Here is a 17,993-nt window from a genome sequence, read left to right on the forward strand (position 1 = left end):
GGCAAATTTAGAGGATTATCGGATAGTACCTGAGTTTTTTCCGGGGCAATGTGAATGCTCGAGAAAGGCACAGACCACCATCGCTTTCTTTTCCCGGCGTTGGCTTCCTATGAAGCAGAACTCCTTGCCGTCACTCCGGCAACGCGGCCTCTCTCTATCAAGTCTCAATGTCCCACGAAAATATCACCTGCCGCTTATTTTATTACGGACACTAAGCTTAATACCTGCAATTATCGGTGGCATCCATAATATACAATCTGCACTCAATGTTCCTGTACGAGACTCGGGAGGTGCCATCACCCTTCAGAGCACGCAAATCGACTTTTGGATCGCCAACCTATGGGTATGAACGCTTTCCCTAACGTAATATATAACAAACAGTTCACTTTTCGCCTCCCATAGTGCGCGCTCGCTGGCTACTGGAGCTGGATTCTGCAAACGAGCATGATGAGACGGTGGCTGTACCATTACGAGATCAGCAATGCGATCGTGCGATTGGTTACGTTGACTGTCATCAACTGGTCTGTTGCAGCATTTCTCGACTCGAAAATACCAGCTGATCAGCCGATTCGACACTGGATGATCGCATGTCTCCTACTGTTCATTTCGAACGTGATTAAACTTTGCTTCGCCTCCAGCCCCAAGTACCATCAGAAAGCTGAAGACGTACAGAGTCCTCGGCTCAATACAAAGTCGACAGCCGTCAAAGTTCTCGTATTGCCGCTGTTTGTTGTCACCTTGTTGACCATGTTTGCCGGGCTACATCAAATGGAAAGGCTGCAGTATACCACTAGCCAACTCATGCAGCAAAGTGTCCGCTTCGATACCTCCATCGCACCAAACGAATTATCCAAAGATGCATCAATATCAGTCCTAGTTCTAATCCTATCATCGTGGACAGCTCAAAGTTTCGAGAGGCGTCAGATACTTCGGGAGACGTCTTTGAAATTACTGAAACACGGCAACAAAGATGTATCTATCACGTATCGCTTCGTCATTGGACAACCGCCTTCCTCAAGAGCAAAGATGTCTTTCGGGATGAAGATACAGGAAGAATCCAACCAATATCACGATCTCATCATGGTGCCAGCTTCAGACGCACCTAAGCATACCAGCCGAAAACTATTAGAAGCAATGAGATGGTTGGACAGCTTTGCGTACGACTACCTTTGCAAGACTTCCGATGATGTCTTTGTACGATGGGATATTGTAAAGTCTGATGTACAAGCGCAAGGCAAATCAGATAATCTGTGGAAAGGGATGGTATTCAGGTAATACTGGATTATAGTGCCTAATCAGCAAATATCAACGCTAAACATCGCCATTTTGTTAGGAACATGCCGACTGATGGACCGAATGCAGATAAACACTCGAAATATGATTATCCACTACCAGTTTTACCGCCTTATACAACGGGCACATTCTACACACTCTCGAAAAACGTAGTTAACATTATCGTCGACGTTGAATCTCCTCGGCGCTTCATCGCCTCTGAAGAACGCAACGTCGCCCTTTGGTTGTTTGGATATGACGTTCAACCTACACATGACAGGCGTATTCAAGATAACGGCAGCTGCGAGGATGATTTGATAGCGATGCGATTTACCGACAAAGAACGTTCAGCTATGCGCAAAGTCTATGACGATGTGGTGAACGGTCGATCACAATGCTCGAGCTTAAAATCAAGCAAGTGTTCCTTGTGTTACCCCTGTCACGGTAAAGCAGACGATTGGCGCTCCAACAATCTGCACTGCGATCAATTCAAAGGTGTGACTTTACGGGATCAGCCAGAGTACTTGAAAGTGTCTGGTGCCAAAGTCAAAGATGATCTGGAACCGTCAGTCATTGGAGTCAACGACGATTGGATTATCGATGGAGTGCTATCCAAACGGTCATCCAAGTTTTCTGAAACGGACAGCTGGCAATTGCTATACTGGGTATGTTGGACGAGCGATCCTTCTACTTTTACCAATCGTCACTGGAAAGCGCTTGAGCTTGTGTGGGTTCACGAGCCTCGTGCTGTCATCTTTATGATCTCGAATACTCTCCCTCAAGGTTTCTTCAAGGAGTTTACAAAACAAGGCTACGAGATATACGTCGTGCATTTCAACAAGGAAAATCTTCTGAAATGGCATTGGTACTTTGGACCTGGCACGTTGGACTGGTTACAAGACTGGGATAAATGGGAAAAGGGCAACTATTTCTATTGGCATCTCACAGATTACATACGCTGCCTCTTGCTATACAATTATGGAGGAACGTATATGGATATGGATGCACTCTGGATTAGAGTCCCTCCAGACTCGAATCTCGAATTTATTGGATCCGATTACACTGGGCTTATCAGCGACCGCGAATGGACACTCGATGAAGATGGTCTGTACCTTCCGCAAGGATTGATGCGCTTCAAGCGCGGATGGTCACTGTTTAGGGAAATGTGCGAATATGCGTTCTCATCGTACTCCTATGATCCCGGCTGCTTCAATTGCCACGGACCAAAAGCTATTACTACCTACGTACGCAACCATCGAGCTGCTTTGGAGATGGCAGGTTTCACAATTCTTCCGCGCGAAATCTTGTATCCGGCGGGTTACACAGAGATCCACAAGTTCCTGCTGTCGAATCCTCTGGCAGAGCAAGAACTAAAGACTAAGATTATGGTTACCAGCTGGAATATCCATCTGTTTGGAAAAATGACCAACAATCTTCCCATAGAAGATGGAAGCTTGGTTGGGCACGTATTGAACAAATTCGACTTGGATATTCCGCATCGCGATGTGAAGACGAGAAATATCATTAGCTCAACCGGATCATGGGATGTACCGATGAAGTTGGTGGGACCTCGCAACTTTATTTATCGGTCAACGTCTCCTTTTACTGCGATCTCCCCAGACTCGACACACAATAGACGGAAGGCATTGCAGCAACCAACGGCCGGCAAATTCCAAGGTCTCGATGTCCTCTACGTCCGTGGAGGTCCCTCAAAAGTGCGTCAAGCGAAAATTGCTGTTGAAGTAGCATTCGGCAAACTTAAAATAGGAGTTCCCTTGTCCAATGAGCTATCAGCGACCACGGTCGAACTGACAGATGCCACAAAAAAAGATGTCAACGTTCTTCTGAATAGCTTGGTATATTCACCGAGCCCGCTCCTTGCAGCTAACGGTGGACGCGATCGCTTGAAGCTTTCAGTTTCGTACGATACTGGAGAAAAAGACGAGATTCTGGTTGACATTATAGTTGTAGAAACAGAAGAGGATGAGTTAATATAGTTAATGTGCAATCGTGCATTGTAGATAGGCTAGTCCCGCACACATAAAATGAAAATCTCGATACATGATTAGATCTGCGATCCGTCGTGTACCGATTTGATTTGGCAATTCCTTTTTGGTGGTCACAGCCACGAGGGCCACTGCTTCTGAGAAGCTGGATGCTGCGGGAAAGCCTTATCTGGACGATTATTATGCCATATAAATCGACGAGGCATTGCAAACTGGGACACCGGTTAAACTTTATCTTCCAGCAGAAAATAGGAGCCGTATCTATCGTTACTCTGGCCGGATGCGGTGAGCACGTAGCACCCGCGTGCAGGCCTGCTTGTAGTACGAATGCGCAAGCAGTTTGGGAAGAACCATGCATAAATCTATCACGCCTTTTCTCCTTTCTCGCGAATGAAGGGATTCAAACCATATGGCTCTGTGCTACTTGGACCACCGCGCTATGTAAATGTGCCGCGCGCCCTGTTTGCTGCTGTCTCTAGATCCCTTCTGGGAGGGGGAAACAATCCTTTCGCAGCACCAGTCTAGTACGTTTCTTGCTTTTTTCCTTTTTAACATGTGGTCAATAGACTGATGTGAATATATATTTATGTAGTCGCAAAGAGGCTGTTCCGTTGCTAAAAGAATAAAAGCAGTTGCTCAGGTAGCCACGGTACCGACAGATTCGAGACGCTACGTATGTCGTCTCAGTCGTCCCAGCAATCTGCCAGCCGATTTTCAAACCGCAATGCATTGGAGAGATCTGCAAAGGGCATACACCACCAGCCGTTTAGTGTGAGGCCTTCCGTACCCGCAACCTTTACCACAAAACTCTACGCGTAAAATCTTCAATGTTAACGGAGATAATTGTAGTATGCTGATCGGCTTCCGATCTCCCTCCCTCTAGGATGATTGAAGACGAAAGTCAAAGTCTTATAACGTGGTCGGCTTCGGGTGACCGGTTCCGAGTGCACAATGTGAACGAGTTCTCAAGGACTGTCCTTCCTCAATATTTCAAACATAGCAACTGGCCGAGTTTTGTGAGGCAGCTCAACAGTAAGTTTCAGTACTACGTGAGCATATCGTTACGACCACGATAATCAAGTATTCAGTGTACGGATTTCGTAAGGTCAGCAATGGCTTGCAAGGTATCAACGATTCTGCTGCTTCTTCCTCTTCTTCTTCAGATCCATCGAGGCAAATTTGGGAATTCAAGCATGACGATTTTCGGAAAGGCGCGCAGAATCGACTCCATTTGATACGCAGAAAGACGACGCGAACCCCTAGATCGCCGTTTCAATACCGATTTGCGCATAATATGGAGACATTGCAGGATATCCAGGATACCGATGTACACGGTAGCAGCCCACAGAATCTGGACGGCCAAAGCCAGACCCGATTGCAAGAGACAGAGCAAGCTTTGCAAAGCCTGCAGCTACGAGCACAAGAATTATTTCAGGAACTGAATGAGCTCGAAGTTTTGGCATCGAGACAACATGCTGTAAGCACGGGCATAAATAGAAAATTGAACGAGATCGAAAGGAGATGCATATTCATATGATGTGTAGATCATATCCCAGGCTATAGACGTCCTCGGTGGCATTTTAGAGCACAGAGCGAAATCTGTCGGATGGGAGGAGACATCCTTCAGTCATCTCAAACGGGCGTTCCGCGATATCGTGCCACCCGATACTAGAACCTTCACACGTGACCATCACCACTACGTTGTACAAAATGCCACTGAAAGTAAGCAAAGTGCAGAAAAGATGTAACAAGTGTCAATGCTAACAATCGTCCCTGAAGCCGATCAAGGTTTCAGTTCATGTTACGATCCGATTTCGGATAAGTCTTACTATCGTCCTGACAACTCTGAAAAGAGCGACGGCGACGAATGGGCAAGAAGCATCAAAAGAAAAGAAAGTCCTTCCAGTATGGATCCCTGCTTGAAGACGCTTTCCACAACAAGTCAAGATACGCGAGATTCTCTAGGCGGCTGAGAAAAATGTTGGAAATATGAAGGATTACAATGGTAAATCAATAGAATAAATATAAATAAGCTTATCAATGACATTAACCAGTATGTTTTTGGCAGCATCTAAAACCAGCCATATTTTCAGAGATACCATGCATCATCCAAATGACAATACTAGCTCTGCTACGTAAAGCAGTCAATATATCGATTATGATTCAATTGATTTTCACAACAAAGTACAAAACAATATGCATTCAGATACATAAAAACTTCTACACTCGTTTCATCTTGCCATGGACTTGCGGAGCTCTGTACGCCGGATGACCGAGATATTCCAAGTCTGCGTCGCTCTTTTTCAGACATGTCAGACATACTCTGATATCCTTTCGCCCAACTACAGCTTCGAGGCGTTTCGGCAGCGGTCGTATAGTCATTTTGCACAGCAAAGAGCCTGGATATAGGCTACTCTCGCCCGTAAGAACCGACGACGAAGCATCGTCGGTGACAAGTCGCTTTCGATCTATTGGTTTTGTTCCTTTTGGTGGTCTTCCGCGTCGCGGCGTCGTCGTCGTCGTCGTCGTCATCGCTGCTGTCGCCGTTGAAAGCGCCTGATATCCAGGAGTATCCGACCGATAGCTTACATGCTTCGGATGTTGGCAATATCCGACGGTCGTATTTTTCGATTTGGTTCTGCGTCTTTTGCCTTTTGCGTAAGGCGAGGTCGCGGACTGATGATGCTTTTCTTCTTCTTGTTGTTGTTGTTCCTTAAAGGGCATCCATACATAATCTACTTCAGCTCGAGCTGCAGCTATTGCGCCAGGCATGGATATTGAATTCTGCCAAAAAATTTCCTCGGAACCAACAATCGGAGCAGTGGAGGCACCATCCAAGACCGGCATTAAGTCATCCAGTGGATTAAACAATGCTGCCACCGACAGCATGTTGCTCTCCAATAAACAATCACCTCGTCCAGAAAAATCCTCGCTGATATTGCTAGTCTCGTCGCTGCTTCCGTAGACTTGGTTACTAGTTCCAGATCGCGCAGCCAACGTCGAAGCATGATCAATTTGGGCCTTGCTAAGGATATTGTTGCAATCCGAGACGAGAAACGGGATATTAGGCTGGATTTTCTGCAAAGCCATGAATGAGGAGTTCAAAGGGTGTTTGAGATGCAATGCACGGCTTTTATTTGCTCGCAACATTCAAAGTGATCATATCCTGATCATATCTGAGCAACAGGACGTAAACCGGCTCCAATTATCAAATCAATACTGAATTCAGCATCATCCATCTATACACTTGTCATGCTCGCTTTCAAATATTTATTTACTATTTAAACTCTATACAATTATTTGGTAAAAACCAAATCAAAGGTAGCCTTATTTACCTGGAAAAGAAAAAGCAAATCAGCATACATGTTGCAGCAAAAAGAGGATTGAATAAGCACTTACTTCTTGGCCTTCTTCCGCAAAGACTGGCACATCGGCGCTCTTGGCATTGATATCCTCTAATGGTTTCTTGAGGATCTTGACAATGACCTCTTGTGATTTGAAGACGGTGGCAAGCTCGTTCTTGGGATCGTTTGTGATACGGTAGTACATGTTGATTTCATCAGTTGGCAAGAGACCTGCCTTCTTTCGGAGACGCTGCACACGGTTGATGATTTCACGAGCTACACCTTCAAGTGCAAGTTCAGGATACATCTTGGTGTCAAGCAGGATGAGAACGTCGCGGTCGGTGTTTGTCTCGTGATGAGCATCTTCTTGATCAAAGTAGCGAACAACCTAAAGAGCAAATAGGGTCAATCACAATCCGTATATCCAACCAATGTTAAAAGGCATCAACTGCAACTTACAGTAAGGTCCTCGTCAGTGACCTTGATACCATCGACTACCATTTCCTTAACCTTGACGAACTCCTTGACTTGCTCGCTGGTAAGACCCGGCAGAGCTTTCTTGACCTTTTGAGCATCCTTCTTGAGCTTTTGGCCAAGCACTTTCCAGTCAGCTTCAGCCTTGTACTTGACACCAAATTTGTCCTCGTCAGAGGTTACAACAATTTCACGGACGTTAAGTTCCTATGCACACACGGTCGAATGTTAGGAAAAGCTAACAACAATGATGATAACGACGCAATCCCTACCTCCAGGATATATCCTTCCAAAGCCTTGATGTCAGCGTGGTACTGAGGATCAGAGTGGATGACAATGAGCTCCTTCAAAGGAGTCTTCAAAGAAATGTTCTTCTTTTCACGGATGGTTCTTCCGAGCTCGATGACAGCTTGCATGCGGCTGACGGCACGCTCAATTTCGGGGTCAAAGTATTCTTCTCGGACGGTGGGGAAGTCGAGGAAGTGGATAGAGCGATCATCGACGACGTCGGGGTTCTTTGGAATGAATCGCTTGAGGGTCTGATACATGTTCTCAGTCAAGAATGGAGTGAAGGGGGCCTAAAGAAAAAGAAAATCACTGAATCAACTGCGGATTGAGGTACCGCATCTTTTCCTCAATTACCATAGTCAAGCACAAGGTGAACAAGACTTCAAACAAAGTGTTCATAGCCTGCTTGGCATCCTTAAGACCGTTTTCACCCTAACAAGTACTATTAGCAGGCCTGTGCTTGATGACGAGACTTTGCAAAAAGATATAGGTTACCTTCAATCGCTTGCGGTTGAAACGAACATACCAATTGGTCAAAGACTCGATCAATTGGAGGAGACGAGGAACGACGGTGTAAAGCCGGTAAGCAGCCATCTCTTCGCGAATAAACTTGATCAAGGATTGGCAGCTGGCAAGCACCCATCGGTCCATGACGTTCTCGGACTTCTTCATATCGTGCTCGTAAACGAAATCATAGTCGAATTCCTGCATCTGAAGCATTAGATATTATATCGCATGAAAATCTATACGGTCTCACCTTCTTCAAGACAGCAGTCTGAGTGATGAAGAACTTGAATGCATTGTACCATGGCAAGAAGACCTTGCTGATGATATCCTTGACACCTTCTTCCTTGAATCGAAGGAATTCGGCACGGACCACAGGAGAGTTGATGAGATACAAACGCAAGGCGTCAGCACCGTACTTGTCCAAGACAAGAGTAGGCTCGGGATAGTTCTTCAAACGCTTGCTCATCTTCTTGCCATCCCTATGTGAAATCATATGTAAGCAACAAACTTTTTGATTAGCTAACGAATAAGGACAGATTATACTTACGAGGCCAAAACCAGACCGCTGACAATGACGTTCTTGGCAGGTGGCTGGTTGAAGAGATGGGTCGAGAGGACCAAAAGGGTGTAGAACCAACCACGGGTTTGGTCAATACCCTCAGAGATAAAGTCGGCAGGGAACTTTTTATCAAAGTCCTCAGAGTTTTCGAAAGGATAATGCTGTTGGGCGTAGGGCATCGAACCAGATTCGAACCAGCAGTCAAACACTTCTTCGATGCGACGCAAAACACCGCGACCAGTCTTTGATGGGATGGTAATCTTGTCAATGCTGCACAATTGATATGTAAGCAATTTTGCACGCAATTTGCCTGACCAGAGCGCTTTCATGTTACCTTTCACGGTGGATATCGGTGATGGGAGAGACACCGCTAAGTTCTTCAAGTTCCTTGATAGAACCGACAGCGACAACCTCTTGGAAATCCTCGCTGACCCAAAGAGGGATGGGAGTACCCCAGTAACGGTTACGAGAAATGTTCCAGTCACGAGCATTGGCAATCCAGTTAGCGAAACGCTTTTCTTGTACGAAAGAAGGTACCCTAACGAATCCATCAGTCAGGTATTCAATCGTTTGTGACAATTACATGATCTAGTACTCACCATCGCATCTGGTCATTGCAAGCCAAAATCTTATCAACGATAGGCTTAACACGGACAAACCAGGATGGAACAGCCTTGTAAATCAAAGGAGTATCGGAACGCCAGCAGAATGGATAACTGTGCATCAATTGGGATTGCACAATGAGACGACCATTTTGCTTCAACATTTTTTGAATGTTCTTATCGGCATCCTACAAAACTTGAGCATAAGTAAAAATTACAAAGAAAATATAGCCCTGTTCTTACGAAACACGAACCTTGACATATTGGCCAGCAAAGTCGGTAACCTCAGCTGTGAAGCAGCCCTTTTCATCAATAGGGCAAGGCAAAAATCCATCGGTCTGGATAACACCGTTTTCAACACAAACACGGTAATCGTCCTCACCAAAAGCAGGAGCGTTGTGGACAATGCCGGTACCGGAATCATCAGTAACGTAAGTATCGCACATGACTTTGTAGCCTTTGCCCTTGAATTCCTTGGCGAAGTACTCGAACATTGGTACGTATTCCCAACCGTTCATCTGTGTGCCCTTGAATCGCTCCAAGATTGTAAACTTGGCCTTCTTGGGATCCTTGTACAGCACATCCAGACGCTTTTCGAGCAAGATGTACTGGTTACCGGTCAGCTCATCCTTGATCTTGATGTATTCAAAGTCGGGATGAACACTGAGACCCAGGTTGGATGGAAGGGTCCAGGGCGTGGTAGTCCATGCAAGAATTTGAGTACTAGGATCACTGACAAGTGGGAAACTGACGACAACTATTTAAAAAGAATTCGATGGTTAGCTTGGCGTGGTCGAGTATCGGATGCTGGTATACTGACCAGCTGGGTCGTTCACATCCTTGTAGTTTTGCGAGGACTCAAAGTTGGACAATGGGGTATGGCAGGCAGTCGAGTAAGGCATGACCTTTCAAAAAGATCTTAAGTTATAAAGACATTCGAAACGACGTTGCAACTGTGCTAACCTTTTGACCACGGTAAACTTGTCCCTTCTCGTACAATTGCTTAAACACCCACCAGACACTTTCCATGAATGTGGGGTTCAAAGTCTTGTAGTCGTTGTCAAAGTCGATCCAGCGAGCCATACGTTCGACGGTCTTTCTCCATTCGCTGGCGTATCGCATGACAATAGCTCTGCACTCGGCGTTGTACTTATCGATACCCATTGCCAAGACATCGTCCTGACCCTAAAATTACATGCTGATTTAGCGAAATATCATTATCGCGTCGATTCGTCTGTAAGCTACCTTAATGCCGAGTTTCTTGTCGATTTCGTACTCAACGGGCAAACCGTGCGTGTCCCAACCGAAACGACGTTCAACGTTGTGACCAGTGTTGTGAGCGTAACGCGTAACAATATCCTGATAAGAATACAGTCAATTTAATCATAAAAAAGGATAGGATTACGTTTTGCATGATGATCTTCACCTTGATGGTACCAGCAAGCAAGTGACCGTAGTGCGGCAGACCAGTAGCGAACGGCGGACCATCAAAGAAAGTAAATGGCTTCTTATCCTTGTTCAACTTTAAAGATGTGTTGAACGCATCAATTTCCCTCCAAAATTCGAGGATTTTCTCCTCCTCCTTGGGAAAGCTGCAAGTGAAAAAGAAAAAACGAGGGAACGCGTTAAAAAATGACCATTCTCGAATGCAATCGCGACTATTTACTTGAACTGCCCGGAGACTGGTACAGCTTGTCGTTAGCAACGTCTAGACAATGACCGTTCTCTTTGCAAACTTACCGTCCGCTAGCGAAACGCTCATTTCTTGTTTGTCAAGGAAGACAAGCACGACTTTGGCTCCTCCTTTAATCTGCTAAGTGCGAATGAGTCACGGACAAGCCACACAGATGCCCACTTAATGGCCAACTGCCTGTATCCACCAAACTTATTAGTGTATGCTGCGGTAGCATAGCCATTCTATGACTCAGTATTACATTCTGAAGGAAGTATTAACTGTAAGTAATGTCATCTACTGTTATTTTATTGAAGATATGGATCATTTTCGGCTCATTTATTGATGTATCATTTAGTTATATTATCGAAACCCCTCCAGGATTGCAATGCTTTTGCAGGTTTATTATACTACACATTGAATGTAAGTAGCAGGGGATCATGAAGGTTTGGGTTCTTTCACTTCCAAGATTTCAATTGTCATCCTGATGCGAAATATTCTTTTAATTTATTTAGAGGTTTCTTGCAATTTGAAGAATTCTCTCGTTTTGCCGCAGCTATCAAAAGTACAACTAGGGCATCGCAAATACCATTGACTGGAAACAATCTTGTTGCTATCCAAATGTTCCTTGACGATATCGGCCATTGCCTTGACGAACGTCGGGTCATCATTTAAAGATTCCGAGCGCTTGAGACCAGTTATTCCGGCCTAACGTCCGATTTTAGTATGCAATCAACTAGACCTAGCTTATAACAGCGACTTACCTCTTCAGCCTCTTTCCCATATTCCAAATCTAACTCGAACAATGTTTCTATATGATCGGTCGTAAAGGCGATTGGGACGAGCAAGATGTTTTTCTTTCCTGCTTCGCCGTAGCCTTTAATAGCATCTGATGTCTGTGGTCCTAACCAGGCAGACGGTCCAACTTGCGACTGCCACACAAGACGGAACGGATTCTGGGTTTTCAAGTTTTCCATGACCTTGTGCACGGTACTTGCGACTTCTCCGGGGTACGGGTCACCGCGATTGACGACGGACATTGGAAGAGAGTGAGCCGAAAAAAGGATGATGACCTGGTCTCGCACTTCGGGAGGATATTCCGCCAGTTTTGTCTTTATACGACATGTCACTGCCTAGATAGAAGCCGATGAGCGCTAGGTTGATTGTATCATATCGATAAAATTATGTACTTCAATAAAGCCCGGATGCCTTGGCCACCTATCAATTATGCTCCATTTCACATTTTCCATTCCAGCTTTCTGTATTCCACGGTAGAGCTCGTTTAAGCTACTCCCGGTTGTTGAACAGGAATATTGCGGATATTGCGAGAACACTACAGCCCGTTTGACTCCATCCTTCTTCATCTGTTCCAAAGCAGTCTTCGTTGACGGCTCAACATATCGGAAGGCGATGTAATGCTTGTGTGGAGCTGCAAGAAAAAAAATTATACTTGGCTATTTTCAACAGGCATGTGTCATCTGTATTACCTGTTTCTGGGGAAATTTTGTCTAGTATTTTTTCCATAGCTTCGCCCTGCTTTTGCGTCCACTCCAGAATCGGCGATCCTCCTCCAATCTCTGCATACTGTTCCTGGATACTAGGTGTCCGTCTCTTTGCAATAAACTTTGCCATGTATTTTTGGAATGGAAACTTCATAATATCACGGTCTGCAAAGAGGTTATGCAAAAAGTCGTGTACATCATCCAACGTCTTGGGTCCACCCATATTAGTGAGAAGCACGGCAGTAGGTCTAAACATTAAGAGTATCCTAGTTAATATTTGCTTGCAGTTCCTGTTTCTTGCACATACGGCTTGGGCTCATCGATTCCAGTTGTTAACCATCGCGCAATAGGATAGAAATGGCGTCTAGACACCGTTGCTGGCTTCTGACTACGTACAATAGCTGACAAGATCTTGTCAAAGACTGACGCTTGGAACTGCAACCGCTAAATTGAGCAAACCTCCAAACATTGCAGAAAGGCAAGGAATGACAAGTGGGTGTAAGCCGTGAATTTTGGAGACTTCCATTTCGGGAACGGATGAATTTCCATCGCGTTTGTGCCGTATCGCCGCGATGCCGACTACAATGCAGCAAGGAAGTGTAACGAGAATCAACAAGCTGATACCGAGCTATATTTTGGTAATAAGCTCATACCTCTAAATGTGTAAGAGCTGCTGATCAAAAATACACCTCAAATTCGTTTTTGCAAAATATCCGTACAGATTTTACTCCCTTGTGCTCGTTGGAGATGAGTTCATGAACTTTTTCGCCAATGCATACCCGTGTCAAAGATCGGTTAGATGTATATTTCATGCATGTAATGCATTTTTGCTCTGTGTGTCGTATAATCCACCTCGCTCCGCCCGAAGACCGGCACGATGCTGATATCTTTCCTGCAAACTTCACAGACAAAATGAGCGATTCCGAAGACGATTATATGTCTGCAAAATATCTTGAAGCCGCTGCCGAACTGGAGAAATCGGGAAAGGAGAAGACGTATTCGCAAAGACGGAAAGAGCAACTGGAGCGCCAAAAGCAAAAGGGATACATTAAGCCGCGGGCTCAAATGGAACAAGAAGCACGCGAACAGGGATTAAGCACAGCGCTCGGGAGCGACAATGTGGGAATGAAAATGCTAATGAAGATGGGTTTCAAGTAAGCAGAGTGCCAAGAGTGGCAAAAGAGAAGAGAAGAAAAATGACAATTGGTGGGGGATAGACAAGGCTCATCGCTTGGAAAGGAAGGTGGTCTGCAGAACCCAATTCAATTAGAAATGAAAAAAGGTATATATCCGTTGTCAAACTTTACTGCGTCCTATTGATATTCCTTTCTTAATCAAAATGATCCTTAGGTCGCAGCGGTTTGGGTACTGAATCAAGTTTGAAACGACAGATGGAAGAAGAAGAAGAAGAAGAGATGAAGAAACGGCAAAAAATGTTTGACCCGATCGAGTTTCGCCAGCAAATGGCCGCCCGTAAGAAGCAGCAAAGGTATGAGCGCTGCTTACACGCAGCAGTATCTCTATGTGAAAAGTTCGACCAGGAAAAGGTAAAGTAAGGACGTGAGAGGTAAAATAGTAACCATCTAACTTTTATTGAATTCAAACTATAGGGTGTTGAGGTGGGTTTAGTAATGGACAAGTGAATCAGACGTAATCTTGTATTTAACTTGCTTCTAGATAAACATCTTGTGGTTGCTGAAAGGTCGAGAACAAGACGAAGAGCAGCAAAAGGGTACAGAAGGTGATGATTCCGTGAGAGATACAGCAGCAGAAGAAGCAAAAGAGGATGATTTATATTCAAAGTTTGCACCAGAAGATGTAGAAAACCTGGAGGTTCTTCCGGTAAATGTTAAATAGTAAACCTTAGAGGCTATCATAATAACTGTGTCTCTCTCTAGGTTGAAGACAAGTTAAAAAAGGTAGTGGACTATCTGCGGACAGAATATCTCTACTGCTTTTGGTGCAGTGTGAAATATGAGGACGCAGACGATCTCGCAAAAAATTGTCCTGGCCCCGAGGAAGATGATCATTAATCTCTCAATAACATTGTACATTTAGTATTTTCTCATTCATAAAATTGGGTTGTTTTGAAGAATCAAGAGATAATTAGCAGAGGTAGACCCATTCTAGCTGCCTTCAATGTTTCTCCATGTTATTCTATTTGATTACGATGCTGTAACAGAATCCGATGGATGAGAACATTCCGGTAACATCCTGTCAGGTCAGAATGAAACTTCCTAATATCTATTTTTCTCTTGCTGGCTACTGGAACCGCTTTGACTTTCCTGATATGACATTGGTCCACGAAGTCGGCGACCCCCGCCCCTTTGGCAGGAACAACATGAATGGAGAATCCGTCTCCGCTCAAGCGTCTAGTCAAGAAATTACTGCCATGGAAAGTGGCCCGAATGGAGCAATAGCAGATCAGCGACCTCCAGAACGTAGGTCAAGAGCAGAGTTAGCAGTTCGGCAAATTTACTTACAAGCTTCTGCTAATGCTTAAGCAACTACATCGACCGATGTCGATGATCCTTCAAACCCCTTATATCGACACAGACGCACTGTCACCGATTTCGAGTATGGCACGATCCTGGGCGAGGGCAGCTACTCTACAGTAGTATCCATATCTTTGCTGTGATTTCATGCCGGTCGACTAAGTTGGTATTTTTAGGTACTTGTCGGTCAGGACAGGAAGACGGGCAAAGTTTACGCTGTCAAGAAACTTGATAAAGCACATATCGTCAAGAATAAAAAAGTCAAGTACGTCATGATAGAGCGAGATGCCCTCAGCAAAATGTGCCATCCGGGCATTGTGAAGCTCTATTGGACTTTTAAAGATAATCGAAGCTTATGCAAGTATAATTTTGACTACGAGAAATGCTGCCCAATAATGACTTGTTTGCAGACTATGTACTGGACCTTGCAAAGAATGGAGAGTTGTATACATACATCAGACGGGTACGTCGTATTTGGCACTGATGTTTTACTCTTATGATGATTGCTAAGGCGTTGCATGTAGCTGGCACCATTTGATGAAGATACAACCCGGTTTTACGCCGCTGAAATACTTCTTGCTATAGAACATATTCACTGCAAAGGAGTGGTTCATAGGTATGTTAGATACATACAATACATGCATTCCGAAAATTTTTTTAACAATACATATTTAGAGATATCAAACCAGAGAAGTAAGTTAGAAATAAGTGGTTCTATCTCACATGGATTGCATCATTGATGTTTGCAACTTTGAACCGAAAGCATCTTGTTGGACGACAATATGCACATAAAAATTACAGATTTCGGCTCTGCTAAATTTATTGATCAAGAAAGCCCACAAACAACGAACGAAACGAACGGTGGTGAGTCAATACTAGCCAAAAGTCTTTATATGATAATTTTGCAATACTGAAGTTCAAAAAGAAGGAAATGAAAGACGAGCTTCCCGTTCATTTGTTGGAACTGCTGAATATGTCTCTCCTGAGCTGCTGAGAAACGATCCTACAAATAGAGAGTGAGTATACTGTTATGAAATGTCCAAACTTAGTTCTGATCAAGGAACAGAGCCGACTGGTGGGCTTTAGGATGCGTGATATATCAAATGCTCTGTGGCCGCTCACCTTTCAAGGCTGCAACGGATTACCTTATATTTGAGAAGATCAAGTCTCTTAATTACAGCTTTCCGGAGAACTTTCCTGCAGATGCGAAGGATTTAATACAACGGCTATTGGTATTAGATCCAAAAGAACGACTCGGATCATCAGAAACAGGCGGAGTAGAAGCTCTGAAGGAGCATCCGTTCTTTGCAAACGTCGATTGGGAGAACATTTGGCAATCTAAAGCACCACCTCTCAAGGAACAGCTGGATGCCAAGTTGCATAGGAACAGGGTAGATCTGGACGAGCGAGATCTCTTTGCTGGCTCAAGGTCGGATAGTGAATTTGACGCATGGTTTGGAGAGGAGGATATGATGAGTTCTTCTGCTCATCAAGTGACGGAGATCCCCACAACATTCAACAACGAAGCGAATAATGATCTGCATTTTCAACACGTTCCTGAAGATACCCAAGGTCCATTCAGTGACCCTCCCCTTTCTACCGAATCTCGAGACCCGTCCGTTGACGAGAAACGAGCATCCGTTGCTCCTCCATCTTTAGTTTCAGACGCATCTATTTACGATACAGATGGCCACCGCACGGCGCCTGACTGGGTTCCCGATATGCAGCCAGATGAGAAGATTATTTTAGCTAGGCGCATTTTGCGTCGAAAAGGTCTTTTTAGCAAGAAACGATACCTGGTTCTTACGGACAGACCACGTTTGTTGTATTACAATGACGGCAAATCCCAGGATGGATCTGGAGGTCTGTTGCGTTGCGAGATTCCATGGACGTCCTCGTTGAGAGTTTTGCCCAAGTCAAAATCTGTATTTTCTGTAGTGACGGTAAGTGTATCGCCGTTTTTAGATAGAACCTCGCACTGATGCTTGTTAGCCCGAACGGTCCTATGTTTTCGAAGATCCAGAAAACAAGGCCCAGGAATGGGTGAACATTATAAATGAAAAGCTCGCAGACAGCTTTGGCGTCGTTGCATAAACTAAACACTAGTGACCATTTTACGACTCCTCCTTACTCCCAACATCCTTATTATTTTCAAAGTATATATACAAGCATGAGAGTAAAAGGCAATATATTCAACATGTCTTGGATTTGAAAGGGATTATTTAGTTCTTTGCATTGTGGGAGGGCTTCGTACGAAGAGATCCGGAAAAATAAAGGATCTATACATCCTGTGAGTTCAATGTTTTATTCTGGAGGGGTTTTGATACAACGGAAGGAGCAAAATAACCACCATTGACCTCGGGAATGCAAAGGCTGAATCCATACAATGGAATATTACATCTAACACAGTTGTCGTAGTCTGTTTTCTCTGACTTTTTGGTGTAATGAATGATATATGTACAAGATGAAGTACTGGTAAAGGTATTAAATATACATATCGTCGTTGATAGGTTTACATTCCAGATCCTCGGTTTCGGCTTTGACAAGGTGCTTCCCTGGTATCATTACCAAGCCTACTAGCCGTTTCTCATCTAATGATATAGTAGGCATAAATTCTCTGCGATATCTGACAACTAGCTGCAGCCAAGTGTATTACCCCCTCGAAACTCCTCGGTGTGAGCAAGAATGATGTTCTTTTCCTTGTCAGTGCATACAAAAGTTCCAATAAAGACTCTACCATCCGAGATGGTGATCCTTGCTTTGAAATTAAGGTAGCTTCGTAATTGCCTGATCTTGTCCGTATCGGCAGCCATTCGCCCTAGTCAAAAGCTGGAGTCTGTCGTTTACGTTGTCCCTTTTGGGCGGAGCAAGCAGCACGCAGATCAGATTCTTGCTCGCAGTCAGCGCTTAGTAGAAGGAAAATCTCCGGGCGTTTTATTGAATTAATCCTTCCAACCGAACCCTATCTACTTGACCTGACATGTCTCTATCGTGGCTGTACCAAAATGAGAAGCATCTTCATCTGTGATAACAGAATTCTTCCGACCCCAATCGAGAATTATGACTTATTTGTTGCCAAACGAAATGCCTAGCAGAGCCAAATTCCTATGATACAAAGCGAATTATATGTACATGTACTCACTATGCATTAGGCAACGCCATAGAAACATACTTGTATCGAATAGCAGCAAATACGAATGCAATATTCGGTGATTCAATGAGGTTAGCAGTTAGGGACCCCCTGAACAAAGTTAGAGACAACAAAACGCGTG

At 44.4% G+C, this 17,993-nt stretch overlaps 8 protein-coding genes across 8 annotated transcripts; 4 read left to right on the top strand and 4 right to left on the bottom strand.

Moving 5' to 3' along the window:
* Positions 1-109: 109 nt before the first annotated feature.
* VTP01DRAFT_357 (uncharacterized protein) lies at positions 110-3,269 on the top strand (the record flags this gene model as incomplete). The annotated part of the gene is made up of 3 exons (XM_069382155.1): positions 110-343; positions 403-1,271; positions 1,334-3,269. The coding sequence occupies 3 exons, from the start codon at positions 110-112 to the stop codon at positions 3,267-3,269; spliced, it is 3,039 nt and encodes a 1,012-aa protein (XP_069244777.1).
* A 684-nt stretch (positions 3,270-3,953) lies between these two features.
* On the top strand, positions 3,954-5,251 carry VTP01DRAFT_358 (uncharacterized protein; the record flags this gene model as incomplete). Its single annotated transcript, XM_069382166.1, has 5 exons — positions 3,954-4,093; positions 4,162-4,310; positions 4,367-4,755; positions 4,823-5,000; positions 5,058-5,251. The coding sequence occupies 5 exons, from the start codon at positions 3,954-3,956 to the stop codon at positions 5,249-5,251; spliced, it is 1,050 nt and encodes a 349-aa protein (XP_069244778.1).
* Positions 5,252-5,498: 247 nt separating this feature from the next.
* VTP01DRAFT_359 (uncharacterized protein) lies at positions 5,499-6,368 on the bottom strand (the record flags this gene model as incomplete). The annotated part of the gene is made up of 1 exon (XM_069382177.1): positions 5,499-6,368. The coding sequence occupies one exon, from the start codon at positions 6,366-6,368 to the stop codon at positions 5,499-5,501; it is 870 nt and encodes a 289-aa protein (XP_069244779.1).
* Positions 6,369-6,574: 206 nt separating this feature from the next.
* On the bottom strand, positions 6,575-10,814 carry VTP01DRAFT_360 (uncharacterized protein; the record flags this gene model as incomplete). The annotated part of the gene is made up of 17 exons (XM_069382189.1): positions 6,575-6,613; positions 6,678-7,010; positions 7,082-7,303; positions 7,369-7,674; positions 7,739-7,816; positions 7,880-8,089; positions 8,142-8,370; positions 8,439-8,720; positions 8,785-8,988; positions 9,050-9,240; positions 9,307-9,809; positions 9,873-9,957; positions 10,016-10,237; positions 10,298-10,411; positions 10,479-10,644; positions 10,719-10,734; positions 10,793-10,814. 17 exons carry the CDS (start codon positions 10,812-10,814, stop codon positions 6,575-6,577), a joined length of 3,222 nt encoding a protein of 1,073 aa, XP_069244780.1.
* Positions 10,815-11,231: 417 nt separating this feature from the next.
* Positions 11,232-13,038, bottom strand: VTP01DRAFT_361 (uncharacterized protein; the record flags this gene model as incomplete). The annotated part of the gene is made up of 7 exons (XM_069382200.1): positions 11,232-11,432; positions 11,489-11,857; positions 11,915-12,153; positions 12,212-12,474; positions 12,534-12,661; positions 12,717-12,854; positions 12,916-13,038. 7 exons carry the CDS (start codon positions 13,036-13,038, stop codon positions 11,232-11,234), a joined length of 1,461 nt encoding a protein of 486 aa, XP_069244781.1.
* A 100-nt stretch (positions 13,039-13,138) lies between these two features.
* Positions 13,139-14,259, top strand: VTP01DRAFT_362 (uncharacterized protein; the record flags this gene model as incomplete). Its single annotated transcript, XM_069382211.1, has 6 exons — positions 13,139-13,380; positions 13,444-13,508; positions 13,577-13,773; positions 13,837-13,845; positions 13,904-14,068; positions 14,125-14,259. The coding sequence occupies 6 exons, from the start codon at positions 13,139-13,141 to the stop codon at positions 14,257-14,259; spliced, it is 813 nt and encodes a 270-aa protein (XP_069244782.1).
* Positions 14,260-14,414: 155 nt separating this feature from the next.
* On the top strand, positions 14,415-16,815 carry VTP01DRAFT_363 (uncharacterized protein; the record flags this gene model as incomplete). Its single annotated transcript, XM_069382222.1, has 10 exons — positions 14,415-14,667; positions 14,731-14,840; positions 14,898-15,078; positions 15,132-15,184; positions 15,246-15,337; positions 15,397-15,414; positions 15,485-15,585; positions 15,647-15,737; positions 15,788-16,664; positions 16,714-16,815. 10 exons carry the CDS (start codon positions 14,415-14,417, stop codon positions 16,813-16,815), a joined length of 1,878 nt encoding a protein of 625 aa, XP_069244783.1.
* Positions 16,816-17,205: 390 nt separating this feature from the next.
* Positions 17,206-17,534, bottom strand: VTP01DRAFT_364 (uncharacterized protein; the record flags this gene model as incomplete). Its single annotated transcript, XM_069382233.1, has 2 exons — positions 17,206-17,312; positions 17,378-17,534. The coding sequence occupies 2 exons, from the start codon at positions 17,532-17,534 to the stop codon at positions 17,206-17,208; spliced, it is 264 nt and encodes an 87-aa protein (XP_069244784.1).
* Positions 17,535-17,993: the final 459 nt, after the last annotated feature.

Source organism: Rhizomucor pusillus, assembly GCF_041956525.1.
Source record: "Rhizomucor pusillus strain CBS 183.67 unplaced genomic scaffold VTP01scaffold_1, whole genome shotgun sequence".
Taxonomy (NCBI): domain Eukaryota; kingdom Fungi; phylum Mucoromycota; class Mucoromycetes; order Mucorales; family Lichtheimiaceae; genus Rhizomucor; species Rhizomucor pusillus.